Genomic DNA, 22,222 nt, shown 5'->3' with positions numbered 1-22,222 from the left:
CAATCTAGATGTACACAAGCAAAAGCCCATTCAGCCTCTCCCAGGGACCACCAATATTCTTTCAGGTCAATTACCTTAGCATAGTAATTAGTTGACTCAGCTGTTTCGGAGAAATTGGTTTCTGAAAGACCAGCTTCGCCCAGCACTTTGATTTTCTCCTGAATCATTGGCCTAGGAGTGATAAACAGATATTACTGAAAGGAGAAATGTATCATCAAGGACACTGCTTCATTTACTATGTGTAGATTAAAAAAGGATATAGCTGGGTATAAAGACAGCTGTTCTACCAAAGTTTGTTTGTTCCTTAACCTGTCCTGCTCTTGTTTATCATCACTTGCATGCTGTCTTGGGATATCAGTCAATTAAATTGGTAACAATCAGAGGATTTGGGGCTATAAACATTTGGAGAACACACACATCCAATAGAGAAACTAGTTGACTGAGGCAACACTAGTGGTATGAAGTCAGAACAAGAAGATGCAGCTAAAAGGGGTTCCGAGTAGCCTGTGTGCTCAGTCTCCAGTGCAAGCAATGGTAAGCCCCAACAACAAATGTATCAGCATTTCAAGGATAACTCCCAATGTACAGCAGGAGAAAGAATCCATCACTGGCCCAAAAGGCCAAGAGGTCCCAGCCACACCTGCGAACTGGGCACTGAAAGATCCAAGGCCACGGCACAATTAATGCATTTACCAAATAGCCTCGTCCTCTTGTTCTTTGTCCTGTCTTGAAAAAGATGCCACTGTCCTTTTGAGAGCTGTATTTCTTCCCCATTAAGCACTAATGACTGCACAGACAGCATTTCACAAATAAAGGCAGAATTACTGTCATTAACTTTCCATGAAATTTGGGTGATGCATCAGTTTCCAGATCTTTGCATTGTATGGGTTATAATTAACTTGCCATCATTATATTCTGGGAACTGCACAAGTTCACTTAGTTCATTCATTCCTTTAAACAAGGTAATAAAGATGTAATTTTGGACTTTAAATGAACCAGCTGGTGGATAATTTCTTTCCATCATTTGCAGGTCAGTTCCCTTGCAGCACTAAAGATTCCTCAGATCCTCCCTGCCCCCAGATGTCAGATTCCCCAGCCCTAAGGACTAATGTTCACTGGTAACTCCCACTGCAGCCAAAAAGGCTCATACCACAACTATCCAGAGGTGGGTCAATAGCACCTTTTTAATCCATCTGAAGGGCTCACTGAAGAGCAAGAGGAAGGCAACAGTGCAGTCCTCCTCCACAGCTGCCTATCCAAGCACTCAGCAGCCAGCTTGCTCCTCAGACCTGATCTGCAATACACTGAACCATCTCCAGCGTCTGCTGACTTTGTTTAGAAGTCTCAGCACTTTACAGTACCCTAGCACAGGAATGTTCTGGGCTGTTATCTAAGACAATTCCTCCTCCTTACAAGGAGACTGGGAAGGTTTTAGATGCCTTAGCTCTCCCAGAAATTTCTCTTAAGAGCCCTTTCTTTGTCAGGTGACTACTTTTATTCCTCCTGCTTGTCAGCCACTTAGTCATGTCCACTGCAGCCAGGCCACATCACCAGCTCGAAGCAGCCCTGACTGGCATATATTGATCCTCCCCTCCTCACAGGCTGTGGAAATCAGCACTAGCATTAACCCCTCACACCACATATGTGACAAACAGTGGAAACAGGTGGCAGGAGAACCAAAGTGTCTGCCTCCCTTCTTACCATAAGTAGTCATCTGCTGTGCCTTTAGCCACCAGGTAGTGAACATTAACGGAGCTGGTCTGTCCAATTCGATGTGCCCGATCTTCTGCTTGGATCAAAATCTTAACGCAAAAACATGACAAATAAAAAGGGAGAACTGCAACATCTAAGAAATAGTGTAAGCACCAGAGAACAGGAAGATCTCATTTCTTCTGCTTAGCAACTCTTTCTTATCTGGATCCTGTCCAGACCTGTATTCTCAAACAGACTAAGCCAAGAAGCAATCTGGTACACGAGGTTCCCAAAACGCACTGAGCAATTTTCCAAAGTAGAGGTCAGCACTGATGACGGACCCTTTCAGGTCTTGGCTGGGCAAACACTTAAGAGCTCTGTCAAATTAAGACAGAAGCGTGTTTCCCTTTTGTGCCACCTTCCCCTGCCAGCAAGCTGTGTAAACCAGCCTCACAGGTTCAAGCCCAGGCACCTGTGGTTGCAGAGCCAGCAGACATGACAGAAAGAAAGAGAAAAACCCTAGAGAAAGTCACCTGCCACATTTCCTAATTACCAACATTTCTGCTCTCTGGGGAACATCCAACCCCTGTTCCCTCCAGGACACTTACCCCTGGGTTCCAGAAGAGTTCTGCAAACACCACCAGATCTGCAGCAGACAATGTCAGGCCCATGTTTGCAGCAGTGAGGGAAAGGACAGCCACAGCCTGCTTCTCTGAGAACTGGAACTTCTGGCACAGAGACTGCCGCTCAGCTGAAGATGTGGAGCCATCAATGCGAATGTGCTCAACGTGCTGTGAAAAGGCAGAAGACGCTGTTTAGAGACCTGGTGTCCCCTTTCTTGTATACTCCTTCCATGTTTTAGTGGATTCCATACCCAATGCTGCCCCTGAGCAAAGTCACCAGTGTCACTGTGGGTTATAGTCTGGAATGTTATCTTAAACCATTCTTCATGCTGCCCCAGCATGACCCAGAATGCTTTAGGAGCACCCATGGAAATCTCACATGAAAAGTTAGACAAACAATTTTGAAGTCAAGAGTAATGATTGGCAGCTCTATCAAGTCTCCCTGCAGTATCTTAGTTCAAAAATGTAAGAGTACCACAGAGGTAAAGGCAGGCAGGGATGGTGGGCTTAGGTAGTCACATTCTCCCTCTGAGGAAAGCCTGGAGAACAATGGCCACACAGAGTAACACTCCTCTAAGAATTCACAAGCTGCAGGGCAGACAGTGGAATTAAAGAACATTAAATACAATAAAAGCCATTCAGCTAATACAAAGTGCATCCTGTGAGGCATTCACCCTGACAGCTCAGCTCCCTTGGTGAAGGGCACACTCAGAAGCACAGCAAGTAGAAATTACCTCTGTCACTAACTGTGACAGACATAATAAACTATCTGACCAGCCATAAATCCAGGGGGCTCTTCAACAGCTCTGAAGCTAGAACAGTGATAAAGTTAAGACAAATCAGTCAGTCACTTACTTTCTTCTTCAGCTCTACAACTACTGCATCCAGCATTATCTTGTGATGAGCAAACACCAGAAATTTATTATTCCCACTTTCCAATAACTCCAGGATGTATTCTCTACATGAAAAAGGAAAAACACCAAAACACTATAAGATTATGTGCTGAGAGAATACAGACTTTGCTCACAACAAATTTTGAAGATAGTGCCCATCTATACACAGACACCAGGAAACAGGCTAGCACAAAAAGCTGCAGTAAAGTGCAAGTAGCAAGTCAAGTCTTCTATAGATTAAAATATGGAAAGGCAAATTCCCTAATTTTTTCTTCACCACAGGAGATAGCTGCCTACATTATACTTGGGTACCAAAGAGAATCAGTTTATTGTATCATACTTGGAACATGACATCCCAGGCCAATCAACTGAAGCCCATCTATACTTAATTACAATCTCACTCACTCATCTGTATTTCTAAATACACTAAAATAATCTGTATGCAGTTAAAACTTCCTGGGTTTACTTGGAATTGTTTTTATAACAGAAGAAAAGATCTCTAAACACATTGATCAGAAAAAAACCACCTTTTCTTGCAATGGCTCCCACTGACAATTTACTCCAGCTTAAGAATCTAAATTCCTCATCCTATTTCTAGGAGTTATCCACATGCATATACGCTAATGGCCAATGAAAGGCAACAAGACTCCTTTTAAATGCACTTAAATGAAAACATCTAGCTTTTCCCATGGACTAGGAGCACAGCTACAGAACCCATTTCTATGTAGTAGCTTGTGTTACAATCAGGTCAGCTAGAGCCTGAGGAACACCTATAAGCCCATACAGATGATACAAATGTCATCTTTTCTTTGGAACAGCAAAGTTGTTGTGAAGATCAGAAATACCAAGACCTTTGCTAAATACAACACATCTTAGGTCAGCAGCAACTGTCACTGAAAAAGACCAAGAAGGATTTCCAGCACTGTATTAAGATGGCAGACAACTCTGCAGGGTTCATAATGTTCAGATCCCCATTACATGACAGTATCATTTAACAAAGAAATCTGGGAGAGAAGTGGGACTGCTGGATTTTAAAACAAATATCAAAGTGAACATTCAGAGTAGTGAGCAGATGCCAACCAACACATCACAATTATTTTATATCTCATTCCCCCATTCTATTTAAGAAATGGCATGTAGTTTCAATGGAAGCAATGGAAGATGTGTCATCAAGGGTTAAGACATGGAAAGTGATCACAGGACAGTACCATTAGTACAGACAGTACTGTACCTTAGCAGTTGGTACTAACTGATATTTTAAATGCTACTAAACCCCAGAAGAAAATGGACTGCTTCCTACCAGAGAGTCAAGTAAACAGCACTTCATGGTTTTATATTCAGTTCATACTTGCAACTGAAATAAAAAGAAGAAACTCTTCTAACTGTTCACTAACATAAAAGGAAGAAACTCTCCTACAGAAGTGAATACTGGGACTATGAAGTGCAGTTCTGTGCCAAACAGGCAAATTTTGTGGCAAGGTCTGCGACTGAAATCACACAGTGCACATCAGTTGGTCCTTACATTTGGAGAGCTGTGGAAAGTAAACCATTTTTATATTATTAGCATACTACTTATGAGAAAGTTATGCTATGACCTAAAGCAATTCTTTTGCAGTCCCAGCAAAAAGGCTAAGGATGAAAGGGCACAGAAAGAAATTATTTCTAGGGAAGAGAGAGTTAAAAGCACACCTGTGGTACAAAACTTTTGCTACTGAGGTCCCATATGAGCCCTGTGGAAGAGGCAAGAACTTCAGTAGGAGCTTTGAGATTCCTAAAGCACACTACAATTAAAGCTTAGCCCATCTCATAAGCTTTTTGGTTCAGGACTCCTGCTGCAGCAGAACTGCAGCATTTGTTTTCTCAAATTCTGTTGATGCTTTTAGTTTCATTATTCCCCTGCTCCTTAAACTGAAATAGGGTCCAGACCAGGGAATTTGATCCAAGTCCAAAACACAAAGTCATTTTAAATGGTTCAAATGACAGTTTAGATCTGTATCTGGAATGAAATCAGAAGACTTATTCAGCGAAAGAACTCCAAGAGAAGAAAATGTTTAGTGCATTGTAATTACAATCAAGTTTTTCTAGGCTGACTTGAGGCTATGCTTCATGTGCCTGCACTGTTATCTCTAGGGCACTGTCTCCCTGTTCTCAGCAGAAAAAACCACATTTTACCAGGCAAGAATGAGGCAATGACACAGCACTTACACGACTGAGCGGATTTTAGCTTCTGCTGTTCTGCTGAAGAAGACAAGAAGAGCTTCCTTCTCCTGTTGTTTCTGTAGAAGGAAAAGATAAACAAATTTGAGTCTCAAAAATGCCTTTTCTCCTTCTTGCTTACAGATCTGGGATGTCTGCTGCTGCCAATAAACACTTTGCTAGGAAAAAAGTCAGTCTAAAAAAGCACAGCAATAGAGGCCTGGTGGGGAAAGTCTCCTACTCGCCATTGGGTATGGCAGATACTCACACAGTCCTGACACCTCCCTGCCTACCTCCCACTCAACTCCTACAAGTTGGATGACAAGTGTATCACAAATGCAGTTTTAGTTGAGAAAGCGTGTCCCAACTAAAATGGCAAGGAAAAACCCCTATGTTCTGTAAGAACTGTATTAGCAACCTAGGAGCCTAGAACATGCATTTTCCACCCATACAAGGAAAACAAACAAGGAAAGCAAAAATAAACCCTTCACATTTTTGGCTACTGCTCTGTTCACTACACAGCTCCAATCAAGGCTGTTTTCGTAGGCTGAATGAGTGGCTAGACAGGAGAGTAAGTAGAGAGGCAAGAGATATGAAAGACAATTAGAAGTTACTAACAAGAGAGAAAAAAAGAGGGGAAAATGGTATTTCACACAAAGGGACAATGTAGACCACTTAGATCAAATCAAGCTGAGCTAGTTTTGATTGTGCTGTACACTCATTTAAAATTGTGCCTTCACATAAGGTATGGCTCTGACCTTCTTGGAACTCAGGGTACTGTTTGTTCACTGATGTTTTTAAATAAAAGTACCTGAAGTAGCAATGGCTCATCATGAAAATAGTTTCTGACTTACACTTTCATATCCTTTGGCCATCTTCTTTGCTTCAGCTGCCAAGACAGCTTTGGTCTTTGCACTAATGCCTTCAGGAGCTACCACAACCATTTTGCGTTGCTTTGCTGGAAGCTGGGAAAGCACATCTGATTTCAAACGTCGGATCATGATGGACTCCTCCAGCAAAATCTTCAGTTCAGTTAAGTTGGATGATCCAGAGTAGTCCCAACCCCATGGCATCTGGGAAAGATCAAAGCAGTTATCAGTGTCAAACCTATAAGAGAACTGCTCTGCAGGTAATCCAAAAGCAGAATAAATTTCCAGGGAAACTGGACAAGGCAAGAACTTGACAGTTCACAGGAGATCTGACAAAAATGGCAATAAGGTAGAAACATACAAACTAATCCACCCAACATGAAAAGATTACTTACAAGTTTCCCTTTTTCCTATCTGCAAGAGCTCAGGGAGGTGCAGGGAAGAAGACTATGCAGAAAGGTGGCAAGGATTCCTGCTGCAGCCCTGTGCCCTGGTATTCACTCTCACACAGCAAGGTGTTGCTGCTCTCCACCTGCAGCATTGAGCAGGCCAAAAGGACTCACTGCAGTTCTGTGCATGCACATATACCTCAGCTTTAAGCAGAGAGACACACAAAAATATTCTCTAACAGCACGAGGACAAACATCCTTAACCCAGATGCCTTCACAGAGTTGTTACACTTGTCTGACATGCTAGGTCAGAACTGCCTGTTCTCCACTGTGACCTGACTCCTGCTCTGCTTCCTGACATACTCTATTTCTGCCATTACCGTGTTTGGCTCAGACTCAAGCAAACCATAAATAAACTGTGGCCCAAAAAACATCACTCCAAATATTGTCTCTTCAAAGCATCATCACTTCAAAGCTCCTCTGAACAAGCCATTCATTTACTCCTCCTTGAAGCACTCCCCTCTGAACCTGGCCTATCCTCCAAGATCCTGTGTGCAGGCAATATACATCTGTTCAGTTAATCTCAGCTCATCACTTCTGCTACCAGTAACCCCACAGCCTATCATTTGTTCTCTGAGAAAGAACAACAGTGGCATCCAAATTGGTACATTCCCCAAAAGAAGCATCTTTCAAACAACTCTCTTATGGAGAAGAGACCAATACAGTTTTAATGCTGAAGCAAGGGAAAAAAAGAAACCCTTCTGCTTGAATTTCACAAATAAGTATAGGGAATAAAGCTACAGGAATACTGAAAACCAAGGTGGGGAGGGAGGTGAAATCTTCCTCATAGCTCTAATTCTAAGTAATACTGGCAGTGTCCAAAAATACAACTTCTGGTCTTGGAATAACAATCCAAAGTAAACCACTACATATTCCCTCCTGAAATGCACATAATGGAGATGTGAGGAGCCTCAGCACCAACACCTTTGATCGGCTGCTCCGCACTTAGTGTGCTACATTAATTAATAAAATAGATTTAACCTTAAAGATCTATATTGCTTTTGTCTTCCTCAAGAGAAAACTGCTACAACACATAAATGGAAGTAAAAGAGAAAGAAGCTCCGAAGTATTCACTGCATCCTCCATCCTCTCCTAGAATGCACAAGACAAAAAATAAATCACACTAGCCATAAGGTTAGTCATGCTACTGACTGTATTAAGGGGTGGTGCTTTGATGGAACAGGGGTGAGAACATGCTGTGGGACAGGAAGAGGAGGAATCAAAGAGCTTACAAGCAAGTAAGACCTCTCTGATATCTGAAAGTGAATGTTCCTACTTCAGGTTGAGATAAAACAATCTGCAATTCTATTGCCATATTGTACTGATGTGAACCATTAACTGACTCAGATTCTGGTACTTATGGCCATCATTAAACTCATTTGACTTAATATATTCCTACATAATTATGGCACCATCTGATTAGCTACAGTTGGTTCATTAAAGCAGGAAACAATTCAAACCCTAAACACAAAGCCAATTTGAATCCTGTAGAATTAAAACTTTGGCTCTAACGACAGCCCAGTGGTATAGGGCTGGAGCTAATAAGCCCACCTGGATCTTAGCCAACCCCTCAAAAAAACCAACAAAAAACCAACACTGCTCTGCTTCCCTGAAACCAAGAGTGCAACACAGATGCATCCCTCAGGTCCATGAAAAGCTAGCTCAAGTCTAGCTGGGTTTATTAGCTTTAGGCACTCTGCATGAAAGCTGACATTGCTGAGCCACAGTCTTTATGCTCCCTTTCTGCATTTCTCAGGTTCTGTGGGCCCAGCAGAGCAGATGTACAGAACCAAGAAGGACTGCCCTGGTGCTGTGCCCAGCCTCCAAAGCCCACTGCCCACACTGCTCAGTGCACCGGTAGCTGAGTAGGAGGGATCAACATGATGAGGCTGCTCAGCAAGGCAGCTCCTTGGGCTATCTCATTCCACTTACAAGCCCATGTTTTCCCACCTTCCACTTCCATAACAAGCAAATCATACATATGCTTTGTGTCCACGTAGCCAAACTGACTTCAGAAGAGCAGCATCCTCATAAGGGAAAGAAAAAGGCACACACAGAGCCAAGATACCATCTACTGTCATATTAAAAAGTACATACAGGCAGACTCCCCACAGTATGTTTAGGTTATGTATTTCTTATGGTGCTGGAACAATTTGCAAACAAGGACACATCCTAGCTCTCTGCTGCACCTAGCTAGTTATAGAGATAATTACTTTTGGAATTATGAAAATTTAGCTTAGTATACCCTAATGCGGAGAAGAAAAGAGAGAAAAAAAGAGGGACATTTATTTTGCCAAAATACACATCTGGCTTTGATCCATAACATTCCAGAACACATGCTTCCAACTGTGATTTTCTTACCAAAGTGTTACAGCATCTTACATGAGTCAGTAAACTTATTACAGTGTTAGCAGAAGCTGCCAAACTCTTACAAATTCAGAGCATGTGCTCAGATAGAAATTACTTAATATTTGCCAACATCAGCCAGTTTGAAAAATGAATTCACAGCATGTATTTTGGGAAACAGTCTTGGGATAGCTTGTAAATAACAGGTGACATTTCACTTGCTGCATTTTTAGAAGTACAGATGCTGGAAGGTTGAATTAATAAAAAATTATAAACTTTGGTAACTTTTCTAATCAGATCTGCCAGATATTTGCAGTTTTCTGTCGTAAAATCTTGAAACAGAAACTAGTCAGACTTTAGTTTTAAACTGAATGGATCAGGTTTGCCAATTTTTCTTTAATCCTCTAATGCAATCGGATTTATTATTAATACCAAAACATTTTTACATAACACCTTTCCTCCTTACAGATCTTCAAAAGCCTTGCAAAGCCTCTCTGGTTCTGTGCAATTCTACCCCCACTCATAATGCTCCCAATTTCAGGACAGAGAGAAGAACTTACTTGAGTATTGACAGCAGAAGTACCACAACAGTTCTTCAGAAAGGATACAACTCCTAACACAGTCTCAGGTGAGAGCTGCAGCAACGAATGTGAGGGACACTCTACAGTCATGAGGAAACCAACTACAATCATCCAAACACCTTTTAAATTTATTCATTGCCGAGTGGCAACCCAGTATTCAGCAGACCCGTTTTTTTCTCTAACACTATCTACATCTCTATTTATAGCAGCCCCACTTCTCCAAATAACCAAATTCTTCCTAGGTTCACATTATAATTTACTGACATGAACTGTAACAAAATGTCCCAGGTGAGCATGGAGAAGACCAACAATGTTCAACTGTCTAGGAGAGGCAGGTCAAACGCAGAAACAGAACTGTACTAGAAACCCTGCTGAGGTTTTGAAGGGAAGCTGATACACATTGTGACCTCCATGCTGAGTTTCACTGCAGGTTGAAAAGTCATTTACACTGAACACGCTATTACAACCTGGATCCTGTAAAACTATTTTATTTCTTTTATCCAAGGTTCATGTGCCTCGTAATTGAAATGACAGCTACTTGTGCAGAACTTTATCCTTAACAGGGCTTATCAAACACCAAACCTACTTAGACTCACATGCTGCAACTTTCCTTTTTACTGCAGAAAACCAAGAAGATTAAACCGTATCTCTTTATTTCCCTCTAGGAAGCATTTTGAAAGGAATGCTCAGAAAGGAATCTTTCCATTTTAAAGATAATGAAGCTTAGCAGAAGATGTGGTCTCTCCCTCTGTCCGATTCCTATTATGGATGGAGACCCAGGACTGATGCTCTGTGATTCTGCAGCCTAATGGCCTTACTCTAATCAATGGCATGAGCACATGACTGCCAAAGCCAATTAAGTGCTCCTCTGACTTGCACATTTGGACTTACATAGAAAAGCACTACACTGGCTATGAAAGCAAAAGTGGGCATTCAGATCTAGGAAAAAGGGGATTCAAGAATTTTATGAGACTGAAGTAAGAATCTTCTTGGTGGAAACTTGGTATATGTTAGCTACCCCAAACAGAAAAGAAAACAAACACAAAAGCCCTACAAATAGCTGTAACTATTTTTATGGCATACACTGATGATGGTCAATTCTTCAGTGAATATTTTTGAACACTGAAGTGGTCATTTGGTGTTTCCAACCACTTTGCTAAGCACTCTGAATTAGAGCTGTAGGGAGATTTGAGTCCTTCTTTTTTGTCTATGCAACCAGCACAGAAGATCCTAGAGCCTCCGTGTACAAGAAGCAGCAGCAAAAGCTCTTCTCTCAGCAGTGTGTGTTCCAACACACACAGCAGCTCTAAGGATGGCAAATCCAAGTGCAGGTGACTTGCCCATACCTTGGCAGCAAGGCAGACATTTGCTATCATGGCTGCAAATGCTGGCTTCCTGCAAAGCTGGCTTCTTGCAATGGTTGGACTCAGTAACTGTGGAAACAACTGCTGAGCAGCTGGCAGAGGGGTTATTTTCAAAATATGCAGAGGATTGCATCCATTTCCTAAATTAGAAGAGGGTGGAATACAAAGATATAGTCTGTAAGTCTTGATTTTTTTACTTACCTGGAGGTATAAAATCCAAAATCCCAAGCAAAAAAGGCCTTTATCAAACAGTGACTAAGACTAGAAAGTGGTTTTTTTGGTTTGTTGTTTTTTGTTTGGGGTTTTTTTTTGGTTCGTTGGTTGGGTTTTTTTGGGATTTTTTTTAAATCAACTAGCCCAAACCTGCAGCTGCTTAAAGGCTCCACAGTTACTCTCTGCCTGTTTAAAAAACTCAGGGGGGCAAGATCTGATAAAAATACGCTCCACTACTGCTTTCACGTCTCAGGTCCACCACTGCAGCACCTCAATCTCCTCAACTTAAGAGCTTTCAAAATGTTACCCTGCACAGAGACTTTCTCAAAAACAGATGTAATATCAGGCAGAAAGAAGAAGGAAGGAAAGAAAAAGCCTCCCCACTTTGCAGAGTCCCAGTCTGCCACTTTCCCACTGAAGTACCTTCCTGGCATCACAGTAGCGCAGCGCGAAGGAGTGGAACTGTGGGAAGAACGTTGGCTGGACAGCGGCGATCTGCGTGTAGAGCTCTGCAGGCCGGGACATGGCCGGCGTTCCCGAAAGCAGGATCACTCTCTTGGCAGCCTGGGAAAGCCAAGCAGGGCATCATAATCGTAACAGCTTTCAACAGAGCAGAACTTAACAAGTCACCCCAGTCCTGAAAGAAGATCCCAGACCTCCCTGTTCAAGTACCCTAAATGGAAGAGTGCTTCACCTTCGCAGGTACCTTCCACCGTCACTGCCTGAAAACACTAAAGGACAATGCTTCAAACTTCTAGGGAGTAGGACAAACCACACAGTTGCTTAATAACCATCCACATGCTCTCAGGGATGTCCATTTTTACTACAGTACTTTCTGAATCAGCATTTACCCACTAGACACGTTAATATCTTATGCCTGGCTCAACTTTTCATTTGGAATCAGCTATCAAAGGAAAATGACACACCCTCTCAGGTACATCCCCATCTCCAAAATAAATTCTCTCATAATCAACCTGCCACAGCAAGCCAGAAGCACACTGTCTTTCTCATGAAAGCAGAAGAGATACAAAGAAGAAGGATTTTTTTCTTACTTCTTTGTTCATTTTTTTAAAAAATTATACTAGCAGAGAGAAAAAAATGAAGCTCTCTGAAGCAGGGCCAGAAGATCTGATAGCCAATGCTGAGTGTAGGCACAGCTGGCTGAATGCTAGAACATGAGAGAATAAATACACATCATGTAAGAAGATTGTAAAATGTGTTGTAGGGGAGACAGGAAGAGGGCGGAAAACCTGCATCTAAAGGAGGTGCTTCCAAGAAGTGGAGGAAAAAAAATTACACTGTAAGTCTCCAAGATGTACTTCTACCTACATACCTCCACTATTACCTAATTCTATTATTAGATAAAATATGAATTTCTACTGCTGTAAATTCACATACTGTAGTTAAATTACATGTGCCTTGCAATTTCCTGCATAGTTTAATGCAGGTTCATTAAAATAACAAAGAGATTATTGAGTGACATCTGTACCCACCACTCATTCACATTTAAATGAAAAAGAAAATTAAATTCTTTTATCATTTCACTGAGATCAACAAGTCACCCAGATCTATTCAACTGTTTCATCCACTTACCAACCAAATCTGGTGGAAAAAGAGTTCTGGAAATTATTTCAAGACTCTATCAGCTATTTATATATAGGTTGTGATCAAGATGGGACTTGCCTTCTCCAATAATCCCTATTAAACAGATCAGAGGGAAATGTGATCCCCACCAGGATCAGGCAATTCCCACAAACATTTAAAAATGCAGGATATTTACTGAACTAAGTAAGAGGAGAGGTCAAACCTTTGAACGTGTCCAAAGTAAGAATTAGTTTGCACAAGACAGAGGTGCCTATGCTACTCAAAAGAGGAAGGAGTCACAGAGACCAGACATACCAAATCCCATGAGGAAACAGTGATCAAGCAGCAATTAGGTAATTTTTTTAAATTAAGGTAACACTAGAGGACGACTGAACAGAACCTAGACAATATCTGACACCTTGCAGAAACCTTTGAGGAGGAAACTGGCACTACCCTGAGAAATCTGCTGAAACGCAGGACAAGCAAGTCCCACAAGTGCAAGAAACCTCCAAATTAAACTTGTTCCTCATGGACCAACAGAAGGCAAGTGCCAGAAAGAGGAAAACATGAAGGTCACAGGATTACAGACATCTCATGTAAGAATCAAGCTAAAGCAAGAACACACTCAAAACAGACCAGGGACATAACAAATGCAACATAAACCCAACTGTGTTGAAAGGGTTTATGCTGTCCTCAAGGCTCTTTCAGAGGGTGTTCCCCAGGAGCTGCACAAGATGAGGTTGAAACACTAACTCCCAGTAGTCACAACAATTAGTCAGGCTCCTTACCCAGCCCCTAAATAGGTGTCAAAAGAGAGAATGATGAAGTTACAGGTTATTTGAACTCTAAACTTGTCCAGCTGCTGCTTTGCTGTGTGTAACTTATTTCTGAACAGACAGGGTATTCAACCACTACAAGCTCTTAACCAAGGGCTGTGACATATCTTCTAATTAACCATTTTAAGCAAACTGAAAAGTAAAAAAAAACTCCAATAAAAACAACAACAAAACCAACCAACCAACCAACCCCCAAAAGACACTAACTCTACAAGAGCTGTGGAGAACTTCAGAAATTAATTCCAGAAAATTTCATGGAACATAGGTGGTCTAACTCATTATCCCAAAGGTCCCTTTCAGTTTTAAAACCTGTGACAGATGGAGCTCAAGAAAGAATAGAAGAAAAAAACAAAAAACCTAGGACAACAAATTTCCAAGTGTTGAAGGCTGACTTAAATTCTGGATGAAAGAAATGGCTCCGATTCCCACTTCTTTTTCTAGTGGCAACTCATTTTGAATAGATGCCAATAAAGATTTGCTCCTGCAGAGAAGTCTCTGCTGATCACTGCTTAATTCTTGTTTCCTGCTGAACCCTCTGTGCTGCCAAGAGTAAGCATGTAGCCTCTTTCTTCAAAGGTCTGTAACAATAATATGGAACACCACCACAGAAAATAAGATTGCAGGGGCCAGAAAGGACTTTCTAACAAAATCAGATCTGTTATCAATTGATAATATTTTCACATAGAAGAACTAATATTAGCTGCTCAGCTGCATTTAGGCATGAAGTTCATGGAGCTGGTGGAGACCTGGTCTGCAGTTCTCATTTACTAAGTAGCCTAAGACAAATGTGGCTTTGTAGCATTACACAACACACCAGCAAGAATTAATTCCACAGCTGTGAGAACATTTATAAAAGTCACTTTTGAAAGTCAAAGAATAATTTAAGAAATGATGGCACTTACTTTAGAGGTCAAGACCCAGCAGCCAACAATTCAGAGGGGAGTAGGCAAGGCGAAGGGGTTATGTGACAAACAAATAATTGAACATGCAAACAGCCTCATTAACATACAATGACTGTCTCAGTGTTAAATGAATTTCACAGCATGAGCTCTGCCATATGCTAACAGACTGACATACTTTCTTAAATAAGTGTGGCTGGTTCTGGCTGTACAATTACTCGTGTCCCCAGTTTTTGCTTACGGTGTCATTTTGAACTGCTTAGCTTAAGAATAGCTTATCCTGCAAAATGGAAATCTGAGAAGGACCGTAATAAAATAATCACCTGATGAAATAGAAGACGGGATAAAGGGGAAGAGTAGCAGCTGCTTTCAGAAGTCTGTTTCTGTACTTGGGCAAGAGATAGAGCTCTGCATTTCAGAAGATGATCCTACAGTAATTATTCAAAAAAATATAAATACTTTTCCCTATTGTTAAGTGACATCTAGACAGATAATGTGTGTCAACCAGCAGTGATAAGCTATGACTGAAGCAAATTAAACTGCCTTCCTATTCCAAGAAGGAAAAGAAATTGGAAGGTAAGAGCAGATCTGAAGATGAAGCCCTGAGGGCCCACAGCTTCTTCAGTTTCAAGATGAAGTTCCTTCTCTCAGCAGGTGACAATAAGGAAAGGTTTATTTATCTAATCCATACAGATCTGTAACACCTAAAGACACCTCCTGTTTATTTCCTGACAGAAATAAAAATTTTTGTGTTCCCTCCTCACCTTCTACCTTCAGCATGGACCTGTTTTCCTCCACTATTTTTAGTTGTTCTATGGCAACAAGCACAAAAGGTTTAGATTCCAGCCACATGGTGTATTTGGACTCCCATAACAAAACCAAAGACCTTTAACCCTGCAAACTTCAGGATGTGCATCAGACTATTAACTGAAACAGCAGCTCAACGGGAACAATCAAATTAGTAATATTACCCACACGTTGGAAAGCAATGCTCATAGAGAGCACAAAGAGTATAAGAACATTTAATGCCGCTGGAATTTATTAGATAGTACCTTTTATTTCTCAGTTTCCAATGCAATTCTCCACTACTTATTGTCATGCTTCCAAAAAACTCATCCATTTTTCATTGGGACCTTCCCTAGTTTCCATGCCTTGCAGTACTCCATGCAATTCCAGAAGAATAAAGACCATGCAGCACCTTGGCTGGTAAAAATAGGCAGACTCTTTTCCACTCTTGTCCCCAAGAGATCTCACTACAGTTCAGTGAAAAAGTTCTGGTTTGTTTGTTTCTTCTCCATCTACATCCCTGAGGCTTTGCTGTTTTAAGGATATGGGTAGTATCTGTACTCCCTCTCCTATGTTTACGTCTCTGAGCCAGTCTAATCTTAGAAGGAAAAAACAAAGTGCTTACAAGAAGTGTAATACTATTGACACTTTCTGCCTCTGAGGGAAGCAGATGCAGGGCAGAGGTGAAGGGAACAACCAGTACTGTCAGTACACCCAGGAGAACTTAGTCCCAAACATGAGACTACAGAAAACAGCAAGATGACAAGTAGGTCCTATTACCACAGCTTTGAATTAGGGGCAAGGACATGCCAGGCCTAACCAGGCCTTTTGGTGACTCGGCCAAAGCCCAACACTATGAAGCTATTCTCACTTTGATGCGCATGGAAACAAGACACAAAGACCACTTTGAACACAGCAACCTCTAGCTCTTGAGTACTGTGAGAGGTGCTGCAGCTGGGGACGAATCTCAGGCAGCTGCCAGCACAGACCTGTAGGTGTGAAAGCTGGCTGACTTTGAAAGCAGGATTTTTGCCACATGACCAAACATCAAAGAACTGTTTTCTACTATAGTTTTCAATCAATCCTCCTCCGTAATTCTGCAGGGAGGCACACAGACTGTGTGCATACTCTGTCACCTGCTTCCATGTAGGCAGACAGAGCATTCTCCCCCATGTACAAGTCTGCACACCCACAAGTTTGCACATCCACTGGAACATGAAGGGAATAAGAAATATGGCCTAAACATCTTGCTGCTGCTATTTTGCCCTATCTTACTGTTCACGCAGTTCTAAGTTCCTCTCAAAGTCCTATCCACTAACAGTAAATTCAGCATAACACATCTGTATATTTACTCTGAACTAATGACAACCTGGGGCAAGCCACGAGGCAGCGAGCACAGCCACTGCACACATCCAGCCATTATAAAATTTCTTTCTCTGTCTCAAGTAAAACTTTTCTGTATCCCTGTCAGGGTAGCAGCCACGTATGTCAGAAAAGATACTGAGTGCTGCACACACAAAATTTGTGGCTTTTGTTAATATTAAAAAAATGTCTAGAAATTCCCAACTGACAGGTGACATGTTTAATACATGGCTTGACAATTCCATACCACACTTGCCTGCAATATATACAAGAGAGCAGGAAAAGATGAATTATTACTGAGTGGCTAAAAACACCACTTCATTTTGAAAACCAGTCAATGTCAGATATTAAAACTAAAATAAGGCTTTAAATGCTGTAACTATGAGCTAAAGATTTCAGAGGCGGAAATTCAGTTTGGCTGTCTAATAAGACAAATTATAAATTAATATCCAAGGTAAGTCATCTTTATTATCAATGTACTGATTTAACCCAATTATTGTGCAGTTCTGTATAAACACGTGCAACAACTTATGTATTTTATTTATTATTCAAATGGAGAAGTCAAAAGAGAAGTTTTTACTGAGATAAGAAGAATTAATTAAGTATGGATGGAACTGACAGAAACATCTCTGTCTCCAAAACATTTTAACTTAGATCTGTCCGGTGTCATTATAGACTCATAAATCTTTGTAGTATGTAAGGACCAAGGATCACATTTCTTAAGTAGATTTTTTTTTTTTTTCTGTCCCTAAAGGTCAGTACAAGCTTTCATGCTTTAGGACATCGAGATCTTCATAGGAAATATAAGCAACTATGGCAATTTCAGATAGTTAAAGTAGTATAATGCTAACAGTTAGAAGTGGAACTGCTTAGAAGGTAGGCAAACAAGGCACGAGTTAGCACCAAGGGCTCTGGTTACAGCATTGGCACAGCTGCACACTGTGATCTTAAGGTAGGGACTGAAGTACTAGAAGCAGTTTACCTATCAAGGACTTGTCTACATTTACACATTTTTTTGGTCTCTTCTAAGAGCCCTACTACTGCTCAAATCCTTTCAGAGAAGGCAAGAACAAGAATATTATCCTCAGCAGCATGTTTAGCCACACCTCTGATCCAGTAATTTCAAGGTATCATGTTAAAATAATGAAAATACTCCTGTTTCTACCCCATTGGCTACTTACTATAAATATGACATAATATAGTTGTTAAATTCAGTATTCAAGTGATGAAAGTTCCTGATATTTTGGCAGTTCTTTCGAACACGAAAACATTGGTGTGATGTGCTGTGCCAGTAATGGTCACAGCATCACTCAATAGGAACTGAAGACACAGATGCCAAAGGGGATAGTTTTGGAGCAAAATGCCTATGTTGGAAAGCAAGGAGAAAAGAAAATGGCTATTACAGCAAATACCTCAGAAATTTTAGTCAGCAAGCAGGCAAACAGAACTTCCCTGAACATCTAACATGAAACATCTAGTACTGCATGCTCATTACAGGTGAGACAATGCATGATATGAACATGAAACTCTTAATGATTTCAGAAGACTGAAATTCAGTGTCAGAAGCATCAGCTCTCAATTCTTTAAAGACCAGTGATGTGATAGCATAAAACGAAATTCTCAGGAAGTACATACAGGCAATTAACCTCTGCCTAACAGCTACCATCTTTCACTCTCATATCTTGCAGCCTGCAAATAATTTTGACAAGCTGATCCTTACAAAGCTTCAAGTAGCAAAGGATCAGGCTGCTTTTTGAGCATTTTGCAACGAGGCGAATTTGTTATTTTCCACGATTTTCAGACATACACCCTAGTTATTGTATTTCAAACTGCTCAGAGAATTGGACCTCCTACTTAGTTTCCAAACATTAAAAGCCTGAAGTGATTTGAAAACCAAGAGAAGACATGAGCCAGGCCTTTAAGGAGAACAACCAAGTTATTCAAGGACAACCACCTTCAGCTTGCCATTAAGAATCTTGCATATAAAAGTTGGTTGCTATAAAGCCATCACAGGATCAAATTTTCTCTTTATACATACTTGCTGATTAACTGCTGAAGAGGAACTGCATTTACCTTCTTCTAACGTACAGACCCTGCAGTGTCTAGAAACCACCCATAACTTAAATCTGTATGTTAGAGGCTACCAGGGAGAGTTTGATTCTTTGATCCCAGGACAGCAGACAAACGTTAGAATTTACATTTCTCCTGGTATCTCATAATTGACTACTGCCTCCCTTCTGTGGGCCACTTGTCCCGCTAACCTCCCATTCTGCCATTTCCCAGTAGTTCTGTACTGTGACCAGCAGGAATGCTCCTAAGCCCCAGCCACACAAATACATTGGAAGCCTGCAGTAACAGTCTAGAGCCCTAAACCAAAGCCAGGGAAGGCCCTAGGCAATGTCATTCTGACATACAGTAGTGATCTGTGTGCCACAAAGTAACTGATAATGATTATTTTCATTTAACAAGCTATTTTGACACCACTATATTCTTTCTACTCTCCCTGAATACATTCAGTAAGTTCTGATATTTCCTTTTCCCTGCCACCACAGAACTCATCAGGGGCAGTACCACAATTATATCGAGGGAGCTTTTGAAGTTGTTTTGTTAGGTTTTGCCATCTAATATTTGTATGGAAACAAGTGGTAAAACCAAAATTTCACTCTTGGATCTACACTATCACCTGGATTTCCCCTTACACACGAAAGGAATTCAGCTGCTGGCTCCTAAACCTGGTAAGTGGAGCAACACTGCCCCGGGAGCCTGACATGAGCAGTTAGAGGTTTGGCACCCAGCATACACACCTTGAGTAGAGGCATGGCAGCTTGGCAGCGTGCAGTTTTTGTGTTCTTCAGGAAATGAGATTCATCCTGAAACAAAACAAGCATGAAGGCAAAGTCAGTTCAGATCCACAGTCCCAATGCAGGTGACAGAACAAACTCCTGGTATCCTCAGCTATCTAGTATTACAAGCCTGTCATTCAGAGGATATTTCAGGCATTGGGATAGTCCCATCAAATTCTAAACAAAAAGACAGGATGCAGAGTAGCAGGCTTCTTGCATTCAAACCTGCAGCTGCAAGCAAATGGAACAAAAATCAAACCTTGCAGGCATGAATTATAAATGAACACCAAAAAAAAGTGAGCAGAGGGGGCTGGAGAGGGAAGGAGAAAGAGGAACATTATTTCCATAACTGATGCTCATTTGCCCCTATATATCTTTTAAATGCAGCAAACACAGGAGGCCTACACAGTGCCAGTTCTCTTAATAAGGGGTTAATGCAAATGATAAGGAAAAAAGAAATCTAATTAAGATCCAACTGTTCTGCTGATAGGGCTCACCAGGTGGGTAATAGTCTCCTACTTCAGACATCACCCTTAAATGGGCTTCATTTCTACTGCTACAGTAAGGCAGAACTTAGGACACAAAACGTAATTGGCACCCTCCAAGGGTATATTCTCATGTTTTCACATGTGTAGAAACAAGCATGCAAAGACAATGCAACTGCTCAGCCTCTCAGGCACACCTTTCTCCCTCCTAAATAACAAATAAGCTACATTAATTTTCCCAGCCACCAAAAGCAGACTGGAAGAAAAGGCAGAAAAGCTCAGCACTCAGCAGGACTACTCTCACCTGGAAAAACCTACAGAGGATCCAAATTTGAACACAGAAAGACCATCTGCCAGTTCAGGGCTGGTTAAAAGCTCCAAGGCAGTAGCCTCAAGCCTACAAAATAATAACCTGCATTTCCACCTTGACAGTATGTTTTGTTAGAGAATGTGTAGGAGAAAGAAATATAAAAATGAAAAACATCAGCTCCTCCATGAGTAGTTTGGTCTCCAAAGAACTCCATCTATTACCACATTCCCATGTGATGCTGAGAAACAAAAAGATAATTATGTCCCAACTGTCATGATCTTTGGACAGGTGTATATGTGTGCTGAACACTAGACTGAGAACATCAAACACTCATAGTAAGCTACATATACACTTTTGCTCTCTATTGATCCAAGCTGGATTTGAAACACTAGATGTTTTGAATTTTTAGTAACTGAAATCCAGAAAAATGCCATTTACTGTGGCTCTGTAAAAAGATAAAAACTGGAATTTGAAGTAATTTACAAAAGAAATTATACAAGTGATCAAAGAAGGCTTAATGCAGCTTGTCAGTGGAACACAAGCTAAAGGAGATTTTTTGATGCTTTACCCACATACTTGATGTTGAAAGGTTATCTGGTTTACTGGAAAAAAACACTAACACCATCCTGAAGTCCAAGACTTAAGAAGACAGAACTTCAAGACTATTTTATTGACACACCACATTAAACACTTTTCTCTGCAGCAGAGGACATGACCAAGCACGATGAAATCAGAGAGGCACTGTAACCAGTAAAAGTGAAAACACTGCCTTAAGAATCAGAAGGGAATTAAACCCTACCAGTTATTTCAAAAGGTTTCAGAGAAACCTCATGCTTGTACTCATGAGGACAGCTGTGATCACAGCCACAATTACAAGATACTTTCAGTCCTAAATAAGGCCCACTTCACACTTCTTTGCTGTACAAAGGCTACCCCATTTGCAGCATACAATTAACTTACAATGATAACTACTTGGAATGTGCTCTTAAGTAGCTTGTCCATCCTGCTGAGGAGATCAAAACTGATGATGTTGATCAAGCTTCCTGTTAGGTTGTCTTTGCCACTCACTATGACATTGGTGCTTCCTGAACTCAAGGATGGAAGCCATCTGTGAAATGCCTGGAGGAAGAGGAAAGAAATTAATTGCATTCTGGTGCTTATGCTCTTTGTCAAGATCCCAAAGCGCTACACAGAACATCCTCAGGAATGCTTAGAACATGGAGCCACCCCACCCACCATTAGACATCACCTGGGAAGCAGCCTTCCCATGGCAACCTCCCTGGTAATGGGAACACCAAGAACAGAATTCGGGCTATAAAGCAACATCCACTTTACATAGCAAGGAGAGCTCAAACCCTATTCTTTCTTCTCACTGAAAAAATATAAAAATAAAAGACAAACAAAAGAAACACAAACAAACCAACCCCTGTAAAACAACAATAAAACAAACAAAAAAAATCTGATCTGTAATAGAAATGTGCATAACCTCCTGACAAAGTTACCTGCTATGCTCAGAGCCAGAGAATGCTGTGACCACAGCTTACAGGGAAATTTAGCTTTCCCACTCAACAGGAAACCTAAGGTTGGGAAACACAGACTTCTGAGCAGTAAACATCTATCATTATAGCAATGTTTACTCCATGGTGAGGGTGAAGTACAACTCACCCAGATCAACAAAACTTTTCCACTACCTCCTTTTCTTAAAAAGTCCACCAAAAAAAAACCCCAAAACAAACAAAAATAAATACAAAATGAAAAGATCAAGCTGACAACACACCAGCTGCTCTATGACAGCAGCTGAAATACATGTGGTAATAGTCATTCAATCAACCTCTTGAAATGCTCCATACACCAGAGCAAGATATCCACCCCCAAACCCATCTGTTAGCCA

At 41.0% G+C, this 22,222-nt stretch overlaps 1 protein-coding gene across 7 annotated transcripts in view; it reads right to left on the bottom strand.

Annotated features, from left to right (window-relative positions):
• Window positions 1-22,222, bottom strand: part of SMARCAL1 (SWI/SNF related, matrix associated, actin dependent regulator of chromatin, subfamily a like 1) — a 40,462-nt gene that overhangs the window by 4,205 nt on the left and 14,035 nt on the right. For 6 of the 7 annotated variants that reach the window (XM_042040973.1, XM_042040970.1, XM_042040967.1 and 3 more), the window contains exons 8-16: window positions 21,292-21,450; window positions 19,498-19,563; window positions 11,650-11,790; window positions 6,259-6,477; window positions 5,414-5,484; window positions 3,171-3,273; window positions 2,301-2,483; window positions 1,702-1,802; window positions 75-171 (exon numbers count right to left, since the gene is read on the bottom strand). In XM_042040973.1, the coding sequence (XP_041896907.1) occupies window positions 75-171; window positions 1,702-1,802; window positions 2,301-2,483; window positions 3,171-3,273; window positions 5,414-5,484; window positions 6,259-6,477; window positions 11,650-11,790; window positions 19,498-19,563; window positions 21,292-21,450 (1,140 nt within the window). The remainder of the gene's footprint in view (window positions 1-74; window positions 172-1,701; window positions 1,803-2,300; window positions 2,484-3,170; window positions 3,274-5,413; window positions 5,485-6,258; window positions 6,478-11,649; window positions 11,791-19,497; window positions 19,564-21,291; window positions 21,451-22,222) is intronic. The other variant, XM_042040972.1, reaches the window with a different exon arrangement.

Source organism: Corvus kubaryi, unplaced genomic scaffold, assembly GCF_017639235.1.
Source record: "Corvus kubaryi isolate FWS band 111438036 unplaced genomic scaffold, C.kubaryi_AGA036_p1.0 37396, whole genome shotgun sequence".
Classification (NCBI taxonomy): Eukaryota; Metazoa; Chordata; class Aves; order Passeriformes; family Corvidae; genus Corvus; species Corvus kubaryi.
This window is presented reverse-complemented; position numbering and strand designations above follow the sequence as displayed.